This window comes from Vollenhovia emeryi, unplaced genomic scaffold, assembly GCF_000949405.1.
Source record: "Vollenhovia emeryi isolate VEMERY1.0 unplaced genomic scaffold, V.emery_V1.0 DF939152.1, whole genome shotgun sequence".
Taxonomy (NCBI): domain Eukaryota; kingdom Metazoa; phylum Arthropoda; class Insecta; order Hymenoptera; family Formicidae; genus Vollenhovia; species Vollenhovia emeryi.
In genome coordinates, this window is record NW_011967214.1 from 693536 (window position 1) to 705549 (window position 12014).

Below are 12014 nucleotides of genomic sequence, written 5' to 3' on the forward strand. Positions count from 1 at the left end.
AATAAGATAAAGTAATGCTCACTGGGCACTAGCAGACATTTTTGGGCATTAATGGGTGTTATTTGGCCTTGTTGGGGCATTATAAAGATTCTAAAAAGATAAAACTAGATAAAGTAATGCCCACTCTGGATACTAGCAGGCGTTTTTGGGTATTAATGGGTGTTATTTGGCCTTGCTGGGACATTATAAAGACTCTAAAAAGATAAACTAAGACAATAAGATAAGGTAATGCCCACTGGGCACTAGGAGACATTGGTGTACATGATTTTGGTCAGCGGTTTACCCCTCGTTTCGCACGCAGTCGAATCGGTTAGAGCGAAAAGGGTACACTTAACAAAATCTTGTATTTGAAAATGCTGTTTAAAATAATAGAATATGAATTTTCAGTAGGTTTTCCACTGCTTTGAAGAGGCGGCTTCTCAAACTTTTCATTATAAAAAAAGATTTTTTTTTTAATTTCGGTTTTAGAGCAAGGACACCATTGTTGCCTCGATTTCAACTAATACGTCACGTATCCGCTTTCTCACCGGCTCGATCGTTTCCTGAGGACCGTAACGACGCCGAGACTCAGCTTGACAATGTGAGAGGTGCGCGTCCCCGCGAACCGACTCGCGAAATCGAGCGGATAGAGAGATAACGTGCGAATTAGGAGGGAAAGCGCGCGATAACGATGCAGGCTTACAAACGGGCGCGGAGAAGCGACGTAAATGCGACAGCGATGTATTTCCAGTTTCACGTATCTCTCTTCCTGCCGTGAAAGAGGAGGATGACTTAAAGTACCGATAAAAACTTTGGAGAATCACATAAACGTCCAATTATGTCGAGGGGCTCGGCTCTCGCACCGCACATATCGAGGTCTCTTCATTTCTGCCCGTTTTTTTCCGACTCACCTTGATTTATTTGTCTCTTCTGCGATAGTTTTTGTAAAAGACAACGGAACGCGGAATGTGTGTAAAAAGCTGATGGACTCCTTTTTTTTTTAATGATATCTCTGTCTCGTTCCAGGCATTTGCATTTCTTGCTTATTTAAAGAGTCGGGCAGGCTGATTCCGTCATACGTAGCCTATTATTTTTAATCGCGTCGATTAATTTACAATTAATATTCGTCATAATGCGGCACTGTCCGTGGCAATAAATTGGCGCGTAAATTAAACCCACGCGCTTAATTGAGTCCGCCGGCGTGTAACGCATGCATTTAACGTGTCTCGTATGCCTCGCGACGTGTTACCATAATAAGCCTGTGCACTTACCCAATGTGCTCGTTACGTTTGCTGTTACGTGCATTACAACGAGAGAAACGCACGTGTGTATGCTCTTTATCGTCGATATATTATTTATACACACACACACACACACATACACACATATATATGGTGTTTCTTAATACTGTTCAGTATTCTAGAAGTGATCAATTTTTGTGGTCTTTTCACGAAGAAAAGTCCACACGGTGTCAAAGACTTCGTTTCAGAGATTATCGAACGTACAAGCTATAAAATTGTCGTTTCTCTTTTCGTAGTAGTTCTTAAAGAAAAAAGGGTTTAAAAAAAATTAATCAGCGAGATTAATGAAATAATAAAAGTCTGCAAAAAATTTGATCTCGACCATTGACGTTCGCAGTGATGTGCTATCTAAATCCCGTTTCTATGTCATTGACTTTTTACAAAAATCAGCGACTAGTGTAAGCGTTAAATGAAAGTAATATCCTGCGTATCTTCATCTGAATTTGAAGAGGGAAGCTCTTTTCTGAGGAATAAACCGCTGAGAGCATTGTGGTGTACAGATTTGCGGCATTACTGGGCATTGCTAGACATTTTTTGGGCATTAGGCCTTGCTGGGGTAATGTAGAGGTAAAATAAGATAATAAGATAAAGCAATGCCCACTGGACATTAGTAGGCATGGTGTACATGATTTTGGTCAGCGGTTTACTCGCTCTTTTCACTTTCCTAAGTGCCATTAAGCTATTAAGACAGACCTACATAATTCGAGAGGGAAACCGTTGACCAAAATCTTGTACATACACCAATGCCCACTAATGCCTAGTGGGCATTACTTGATCTTATTGTCTTGTTTTATCTTTATAATGCAAGGCCTAATACCCGAACTAATGTCCACAAAATGCCTAGTAATGCCCAGTAATGCCGCAAATCTGTACACCACAATGCCCTCAGCGGTTTCCCCTTTGACATAATTTTTATGAAAGTTTCCATAACTCTGAAACGAGGCTTTTGAGTTGATTATGTGAACGTTTCCCCCGAGGGGAAAACCGCTGACCAAAATCTTGTACAACAATGCCCAGTGGGCCTTTATTTATCTTATTAGCTTATTTTATTTTATTTATCTTGCTTTATCTTATTTTATCTTTAATGCCCAAACTAATGCCCCAAAAAGTGCCTAGTAATGCCGCAAATCTGTACACCACAATGCCCTCAGCGGTTTCCCCCTCGGTCTCCCCGTAAAACGCCTCGAAAGGTCAGTTCCTCCAAAGTATTGAACAGGACTTTAGAAACACCCTGTAGACACTGTAGTGAGTAATGCACGTGGTTGTGCACAGTATATACACGAGGAGCGAATGCCAAGTCTCTGCCGATTAGAAGGATTATTTTGAAACTTGGGATTTTGCAAGGGGGATTAGATTCGCGTGGTGAAAGACGCTTTTCAACAGGACATTTAAAAGGAATCCTTGATCTACAGAAGGGGGAAAGAAAGGGGTCCGTGAACTTGAGCGTTTCATTCAAGATTGTTTCGTTCCGCTTGAATGAAGTCCACCTTGGCGTCTCAAAGAGTATTTAAGAATTGTACACGCTATTCTTGAAATACTTAAGCACCCTTTCAGGTGGGAAGGCTGTCTTCTAGGAGTAAGTTTTTATTACGATTGAAGTATCCGTTGTATTGCCAAATGACAGTGTAGTCCAAGGCGTTCCCGTAGAGGGAGAACCTTAAAGAAAAAGTAACCGTTGTATTGCAAAGCTGTGTATTACATTGTGCCAGCCACAACGTCGCGTTATTTTATCTGATGTGTCACGTATTGAAAAATAGAATACGGTACGCTCGAATGCATTGCATTATTATTTTAATTTTGCAGAATTATTACGTGTCTGAGACATAACGCAATAAACATCGGCGAGAAGTCCTTTACACATCGTTTTATACGCATACAATTACGCTAAGAGTGTTCACTTTGACCAGCGGCGTTCCATTTCCTTCGGACGCTGAATAACCGTTTCTGCGTTTTCCATTCGCATAAGTGGCAGCGAAATCGGAAAGTTTGACATTAGTCTTTAATAATATAGACGGCGTAATTATTTTCAATTGCAGTCCCGCTACGGTCTGCGGCGAGAAAGAGATTTTCTCGAACTCGAGGCGCTCCGGGGTGTTTCAAGGATAGACTCATTAGATTCTCGCGTGTCTCACGCGTGACGTGTGTTAATTTTCTTTTTGTTCTCTTCAGATGAGGGATGCGGTTCCGCAGAAAGGAAGTAATAACGTAGCAACCCCCAAGTCCAAACCGTCCCTAGAGATATATCGACCCCCAGGTTCGTATTCGCTCGCTGTTGACAATAAGGCCCGGTTTCACCAACGTCGCTTAACGTTAAGCTTACAATTAGTAACAGTTGGAAAGAGACAAAGAACGAATGAAGCTAAGCTTGAAGTTAAGCAACGTTGGTGAAATCGAGCCTAAGCGAACTCCAGCTAAGGTGATCGACGATTAAGGCCCGATTTCATCAACTTAGATCCGGTTTTACCAACGTCGCTTAACTTTGAGCTTAGTTTAATTCGTTCTTTGCCTCTTTCCAACTGTTAGAACGAGACAAACGTGAATTAAACTAACAATTAAAGTTAAGCGACGTTTGGTAAAACCGGGCCTAAGTGACGCGTAGTATCGTAGACCTTTATCACTGCGCACGGACGTCGTCCCGTTTGTTTCTTTCTCCACGGTCGCTTCTAGGTGGGAGAGCGGAAGGAACCACGGCGAACGTCACTAATCTTCGACTGAACGTGCACGCCAAGGAATTCACGATGAAGCAGAACGATTCGCATCCTTCTAAGTGAGTGCGAAGCAGCGGACTATATTTAAGTTGCGTGCTGTCACCGCGTGAGAATTGGCCGAGTTGAGTCACGACGCTGTTTCTGAAGCCGTACAGATGTTAACATTAATTACAAAAATACAAATAATGGAACAATTTGGATTTTTAGTGTTTAACGATGTATAGTATTGAAATAATTCGTTTAGTGATCGATTTCTCTCTTTTTTTTATGAGATAATATTAGAACTTGGTCTTTTATTGTTAAGTTACTGAGGTACACACTGTTAAATTTGTAGTGTTAAATTTAACTCAATAAGCAGTCGTCACTGCTCCTATTCAATATGTCGTTAAGTTAATTAAACGATGGAGTTAAAAGAAAAAGATGTAATTATTTTTTAGCTACAATTTGATAGTTAAAACTAACAACATATCGAGAAGCGGCGACTCTACTCACCGAGTTAAATTTAACAGTGCAAAGAAGATTATAATGATATTAGCAATAATGCTAATGTACGTAAAGCATCTTTGAACAAAAGTTGGTCGAGCGCTTCACCCGGAAGCCTCCAGGATCTCGGGCGCCGATTCCGTGTTCGGATCGATCTGTAAATAGTCTGAACGAACGTGTGTCTCGACTAGGTCCCGGACTAATATGTCGGAGCGTTCCGCATATTACCTGCAGCACAGCAAATCGAGCGGTAATATCCACCGGTATCTCTACGCTCAGCAACAGCAACAGCTGCAGCATCCTCTGCAGCAACAGCACCAGCTACCATCCCGTCATTCACATCACCCGACGGCGAACTCCACGATGCGCCAGTCTCATCCCCTGGACACGTCCGCGTCCAGCGGGAACATCTTGCACGTAAGATCGATCTTCATTAGCTTTCTCGGCTATTTGTACCGCAGATTAATGTGCATTATTTAAAATATACCCCTTTAACATGCATTTAAACGGCTCAATTCTCTCACGCTTTAGCTCGATTGGCAACTACGTTACGTTTTCACTCTTTCATATAATACAAAACTGCAGAGTTTGTAGTCGACCGGACTGGCATGATTTGAATGGTTTATTTTATGACGTTTCGACCTAATTCCAGGTCCTTATCAAGTAACAATAGTTAAGGAGCATAGAAAAGGTTGTAGTCAGAAAAGCGAAATTAGTACATTGTCTCACGTGTACCTTTACAACCTATGGACATTTTACATCGCGACTCTTATTCTGACGATGAAAAACGTTGTGACTCAGGAATTTGCCGGTACAAACTTATGTACTCGTTTTGTTTTTCTGACTACAACCGTTTTTATGCTGCGTCGACTACAAACTCTGCAGTTTTATTTAATATTGCCACTGGTGACTATAAGAACACTTATACTCATATAATATACATTTTTTGCACTCGTCGTTTTTGTGGGATTGCATATTACAATGTCTCTGGTTTGTCGTGTTTGTCTTTCACTTTCATTCCCCACTACTGCTAATCTATTTACCCTGATAGCATTTGTTTAATATCTTAAAAATAAATGTACATACGCCCGTTATAGTATAGCCTCTGTCTTATGAACACAGACTGCAGCGCTTGCAGCATGCTCTTGACTTTGGTACGTATATTATATTGTAATGTAACTTTTATTGGCTCTATTTTGTGCAATCTTTTTGCAATTTGCTCAATTGTGTTTCACTCGTACTAATTAATAACGCAAAATATTCGAAGTGGGGATGGTTATCTTATATAAATGACACGTCGAGTGTATGCCGACACAAAATTACCTATTTTATTCAGAAGAACTCGTTTTCTTCTCAATTTTTCTTTAGCATACAATCACGGTGATCTTTAAATCGTAATCTATCATAAGAAAAACAAACTGTACGCGAGATTAAAAGAAGATAGAAAAAAGCATTGAACGCGGTTGTCCGCATTTAATTTAATCAGGGTAGAATGCAAAGCGTCGTCAGCTTATCGTTAACTTCCGAGAAGCTTTTGGATTTAGGTGAAAAATCACTTTGCCCCGTCAGGCCGCGAATCGAGTACACTTCAACGTGGACCAAAACGAAGTGAGGACTAATTCCGTGAAACCGGGCAAGCTTACCAAATCGCACACCTTCGTGTCGACTTACGGCCTGAAGCGCTCCAAGAGCATGAACTCGACGGACGTGTTAGCCGCCAAGGCACTTAACATCGCGGACGCCTCCGAACTCGGCAAATTTCCCTCGCCCGTTCAGGATATTCTTCTACGAGCGATAGAAGGTAAAAGAGTTCTGTTTATTATCAGAACTTATTAAACTGAGAATTTAAGTAAGTCATGTTGCTCCAAATGTACATTCTATACTTTATTGCCTGATCTATACGTCACCGGAACATGACAATACAGTAAAAGCAGGCAAAATATATTATTCTTAACACGTGCTTTCTTTGACAGTAAAATAATGGAAAGTTAATTAACAATTAAAGATTTACCAAACGATTAGAAGTCACTGAAAATAATTGATGTATGTGGTGTCGTTGACAGATCCGAATCTTTTAAATGCGAGGACGTTGATGGAACTAGTACGGCACATTCTGGACAGGGTAGTCGAGAATCGCAAGTACGCTGAGCCGGCAGCTAAAATTTGCATCACGATTATAGAGGTTCTTTCTCTTTCATTACTCTGTCAGTAAAATTGACAAGATCGAAGAATATTCTCATCTTTTCACTAAACGTAGAAGAAATAAAAACATAATGGTCCAAGAAAAACTATTATATCGGAAAAGTTATAGTACTACTTTTTATTTTTGAGAAACACATTAAAAAATACGGTTATTGGCCATTAAGTATTGTTGTCGTTCGCTTTTTATTTTATGCATATCTAAGGTAACCGCACAGAAACAGTAGTATTCCAGTTTAAACGACGATCTTACGATTAGTGTGACATACACAAGATACGATAAAATGTAAAGGAAAGTATTATGAGATCGGATCCTAATATGGGATAGTTTCTATTAAATTAATAGGCATCATCAGTTGAGTCCACCGTGAATTTATTGCCGTTGGAGCGAAATCTGTTTAGTGGAAAATTCACTGTTAGATTGTGTAATCGTTGCGTAAAGAGATTTGTGATTGAATTTGGGTGTTGAAAACCTGCTATCTCATGTTAGAAACCTGTCTCATAATACAGGACTTTTCTCTATAATTTAAAATATGTTTCGTGTGCAGAAAGAAACGAAGGAAACTTTCCTGGAATCCTTGTTAAACACATGCCAACAGTGGTATCAGGATCGCGCTAGATTGCTGCACGACGGCACGACCTGCCATCGGTACTCGGCCTTTATGACGTTTCTCAACGAGATGTATTGCCAGGTATAACTAAGCACATAATGGCACGTTTTATTACGTGGTATTATGTCCGTAAGAAATGCACACCGACTCATTATCGACTTTAACGATACCCTGTGCGAAGAGAAGCGGGCCAGTTGCTAGGTTCTCAATCGGACGTAGCATTCGTTTCGATTGTTCATTTGTATGCCCGGTTTTTTTTTATCGTCTTGTTACGACGGTGCTAAGCTTTCGAGCGTGCCCGCATAAACGTGCGTGATCGTGTTGTTCCAGCTGAAGCGACGGCAACTACAATTGAAGACGCAGCAGGAGGGCGTGCCTCCCGGACGCGTGCTCCTTACGCTGCTTTGGAAGTGCTGCCAGGATTGTCTGCAACCGCCGGCCATCAACTCGCTCGTCGAGGTAAGACTTGAGCTCAAGCGGCGAGTGTCATGAAACAAAACTTGGCTATCAGCAAAACAATTCATTGTCCTTCCAGCCTTAGTTTAGTCAAAATTCCTTGCAAATCTTGCAATCTATTTACAGTTTGAGCTAAAATTACAGAGCGCAAGTATAGGATGAAACCGTAATAAGATGCAAATATGAAATTGCATCCAGGAATGTCAAATGAACTTATTTCATTCTCGCGCCGAATTCTTCGACTCGCTACAAGCCGATCTTTGATTCGAATCAAAATTCGCTGAAACTCGATGGGAAACTGATTCCCGTCTTCGTTTGCACTGTAGACAAACTGTCTGTTCTTCATCCTTACGTGCATCGGCAAGGACCTGGACACGGAACTGCCCGCGCAGCTGCAGCAGCTGCTCGGCAGCGTGCGTGACGCCTTCCTGGCGGAGGAGACCACGCTGCCGCCGGTCAAGAAGACGCTCCTGCAACTGATCGAGCTCCACGCAGCCCACTGGCAGCTGCCAGCGCCGGCGGTGGTTTACTACTACCCCTCGAACTCGAACTCCAAGTGATTGCCATCCCCGCACCCGCGGTCTCTCCGTCCGTCTTCCCAGAATACGTGCGAGTGGACTTGAGCGAAAGCATGAATGTACCTCAATAAGTACATACATGTATCGTAACGAAATGTTTTATAACGAGCTCGCCTCAATGCGGGCGCGCCAATACCTTCCGACGCGACAATAAACACGAACGAAAGTATGACGTAGACGAGTTATACGTTACCTTTTTTTTTTTATTTCACGACAGTCGCGAGCGGTTTGCGATGATCTCGTACCTTCCACGAAACGGAAATTTTTGTTTGATGATTCTGTATGCAAACGATGAATATACGAATAAACAAGTTCTTTTGCACAATCCATCTCCATGATCCGTTCTTGGGGTTGGACAGCACGGCCGGGGAATCCCAACGCGAAAACGCGTTGTAATTTATGCGGGTGATATTTCATCCTCGGTCAAACGTCGAGGACACGCGTCTTTGACTCGCTGCGTGAAAAGGGTGAAAGACCTCGGCGTTTCCGAAACGAAGCGGCGGCTGCGTGCGAATAAACGCACCGTACGCAATAATTGCGTGCGATCTCCTTCTCCGAGTGCCGATTTGTGCCAAGGGCGATAAAAGATCGGCCAGTAGTCGAGAACAGTAGACGCGATTTCACTCCAGGTTGAGTCATAATACGTCGTGCGCACCTTTTGCGCGCCCGGTCGCCGACAGCACCGTCGCCGAATCCCGCCGGATCCCAACGAGCAGTCTAAGGCACGTGTAAAACCGCGCTACGAGAAACCGGAATCTGAAATCTAGTGGTCTCCGGTTTCGAAATGAGAGAGCGACGGACGTAACACAGCTGTTAATTACAATTAAGCCACGCAATTGTCCCGTACTGTTCAGAATAATTGCATTAATTACTATTACATTGCTTTATACAATATGGTAATTTAGGTGCCTTAAGGACGCTCCAAGCACATTTTTTATCTTATTTAAACTCGGACTCCTGTGTCATTTGGATATAGCATTATTTGATCATTAATGCTCGGCGTTGCTAGCATCAGTACAAACAGAGCTAGCTCACTTAAGTCGACTCTGTACACGTCATGTATCAGCGTTATTATCATACTCTTTCCGACTCGTTTGCCGGCGCGCATCTATGTATAATATGACACGGATTTTCTTCTCATTTCCACTTGGGGAAGAGAGGAGAAAAAAAGATGACCAGAGAATGCCGCGAGAGTCGATTATGCGAACGTGCCGTCCTCGGTGTCGTCTCTAATGTGCATCGGCACACCGTCCGTCCGACGTCGCTCGACCTTGAAACGACCGGCGGGAACTCGAGAGAGGTTTCGCCTTGGGTAATCGGTGCCGCGGACTCGAAAACTAGGCCTGCGCCCGCGGTGACGTCGCCGCGCCGCATCGCGCCTTCGTGTGCAGTGGTTTTTCAGCCGGTAACAGTCGTGGGACCGCAAGTGCGCCGCGATTACGCTCCTCGAGATTGCCGTTCCCGCGGACGTTACTTAAAATAGTATGTTTCAGACGAGTCCGTCAAGCCTCGATTAACTCGTGACTGTTCGATAGGGAATCGGTGCCTCGTAATAAGACACCGCCGGATAAAAACGAATTTGGAATTTCAGCTGGACGTAGGAATTGATTCTGCAATGCGGAACCAACTCCTAAATCTAATGTTCTTTTAGAGTAAAATTTGCGAAACAAAATTGGAAATAAAATTCTGCGCCAGCGTTATCTCGAATACAATAGCCGAACTATAGTTCCTAGATACAATTCCACGTGCTGTATACATTTTGTACAGATACAAGAGTTGGATCCTTCTTGCAAAGCCTTCGTGATCACTTTGCGATACAGAATTCAAAATCGCGAGACTGGCGCTCGGTTCCCCCGTAAGCCGCGTCCAGTTGTCCCGAATTAAAAACAAATCGTGCGATCTTCGAACCGAACAATTGTTAATAAATTAACAAAGGCGTGTACGAGCGCGAGCCGTCGTGTCTCTCCTCTAAAGGCGCCGTACGAAAAACGGTTGAAGCACACTGGGGCCGACGACGCCGTAGCCCGCGGAGGAGGCGGCGAGAGGGACAGATACGGAGGAGGAGGAAGAGGAGGAGGCGCGCGTTCGCGGTAACGAAACAAATAGGCCGGCGACTTTCACCGCCGCGACCAAGAGCGACTGTGTGGTGGCGGAGGCGCACCGACCAGCGCACAGTCAAGATCCACAGTCCGAGAGACGGGCGTTCTTGGGGGCCCCGCGCGTGTATCGTCGCTCCTCGTCGCGAGGTGGTCCCTCGAGCCTCGGTTTCCTCGACGAGCCGTCGAGATAGCGGACAGTGATCCTCGGTACCGAGCACGTGGTGCGCTCCGCCAGCGCTTGCACCTCCTTCGCCTGGCTCCGCTCTTGCTCGCGCGACCACACGTGACCGGGCCGCGTCCGGGCCGGCCCGAAAAATCATATACGGTGGCATTTTTACACCTCGCGTGCGTGGTGAACTCTCTCTTTCTCTCCTCCGGCGCGCGACCGCCAGGTGATAGCGATCCGCCGTGCCGCTCGCTCAGCCCTCAGCCTCTCGCCGGCCCGCGTCTTCGGCGAGTTGGAGGATTCGTATGTGCCGCGCGACCGCGGCCGGCACGTTCTCCCATTACCCCGGTGATAGGCGGTACCGACGGCATGCGTCCCCGAGGATAGGAGAGAAAAAGAGAGAAAGAGATTGTCGAAGGGTGCGAGGAAGAAGACAGCGAGCTTGGCATGAGAGAAATGTACGGGCGTGGACCAGGAGAGAGCGAGTGACACACGATGACACGACGACGACCGCTGGCCCGGGGCATCGCGCCGCTCTGCGCGATCGCTTGGGCGTTCTGGGTCGTGTTACCCGCTGAAATCGGTAAATATAATCGCAGACACATCATCCCGGGACCTATGATAGCAAGTGGTAGCGGCCATCAATCTCGCCGCTCATAAAAGAGGGCTATTGAAGCGATGAAAATGTGAAAGACATCTGGTTGGGAGGGCATTCAAAATTTTTTCCGGCTCCGATAACGTCGTATTTTTATTAATAAACACGAATGGCCCTTTTCTTCGCCAGTAAATAGTTAAGAGAACTTAATACTATTCAACCTGGCTGTAACTTAAACTTATTGCGAAAAATATTATCTCAATCGGGGTTTCTATGTATTAATTTCTATTGGTGCTCTAAAAGTGAAAAAGTTTAAGCTAATAACAAATTTTACAGTTGCTGTTAACGTTCGTTATAAAATATATGGTGTATGTATTTGAGTTATCTGTTAAAGTAAATGTAACAGTCGTGTTTGAAAAATTATATCCGACTGCACATTGAAAGTAGGTAATTGTCAGTTTCATTTTTTCAATTTCAACTGTGAACAACTTGATGTGCGTAAAACAGAGCGTAGCGAACTTGGAGAAGGATCTAATGTCAAAACAAAAGCGCCCATACGTTTGATGGTGGTCATATTAATTTACGGATAATTTTACGGTACATCTAGCGCGTTAAACTCGTTTTATATTTTTGACCCGCTTTCGGATGATCTGCATACTGATATGGCCCCTAAATATCCTAAATACATTATCGAAGCAGAAGAGCGTTACGCTACAGTAGTAATTAAGGAACCGAGAAGCCGTATTTTACGTCTGAGCTCGTCGCTCATCAGTTTGTCAGATGACTATTAATTCTCACGAGTTAATACGATATTAGTGTGGACAGGCGATTGTTTTCTT

The 12014-nt window shown here is 43.9% G+C and overlaps 2 protein-coding genes across 7 annotated transcripts in view; both read left to right on the plus strand.

Moving 5' to 3' along the window:
• The window catches only part of LOC105565429, a 13244-nt gene extending 4602 nt beyond the window's left edge, over positions 1 to 8642 (plus strand). For 2 of the 6 annotated variants that reach the window (XM_012018617.1, XM_012018618.1), the window contains exons 2-10: positions 3450 to 3534; positions 3948 to 4047; positions 4663 to 4888; positions 5569 to 5625; positions 6041 to 6272; positions 6535 to 6653; positions 7219 to 7362; positions 7612 to 7740; positions 8064 to 8642. In XM_012018617.1, the coding sequence (XP_011874007.1) occupies positions 3450 to 3534; positions 3948 to 4047; positions 4663 to 4888; positions 5569 to 5625; positions 6041 to 6272; positions 6535 to 6653; positions 7219 to 7362; positions 7612 to 7740; positions 8064 to 8297 (1326 nt within the window). In that variant the 3' untranslated portion in view covers positions 8298 to 8642. Of the gene's footprint in view, positions 1 to 468; positions 588 to 3449; positions 3535 to 3947; positions 4048 to 4662; positions 4889 to 5568; positions 5626 to 6040; positions 6273 to 6534; positions 6654 to 7218; positions 7363 to 7611; positions 7741 to 8063 lie in introns of those variants that run through there. The other 4 variants (XM_012018615.1, XM_012018619.1, XM_012018616.1 and 1 more) reach the window with 4 other exon arrangements.
• Positions 8643 to 10637: 1995 nt separating this feature from the next.
• LOC105565430 (dual oxidase) overlaps positions 10638 to 12014 on the plus strand; it is a 16447-nt gene continuing 15070 nt past the window's right edge. The window contains exon 1 of the mRNA XM_012018624.1: positions 10638 to 11163. Coding sequence (XP_011874014.1) covers positions 11076 to 11163 — 88 coding nt within the window. The 5' untranslated portion in view covers positions 10638 to 11075. The remainder of the gene's footprint in view (positions 11164 to 12014) is intronic.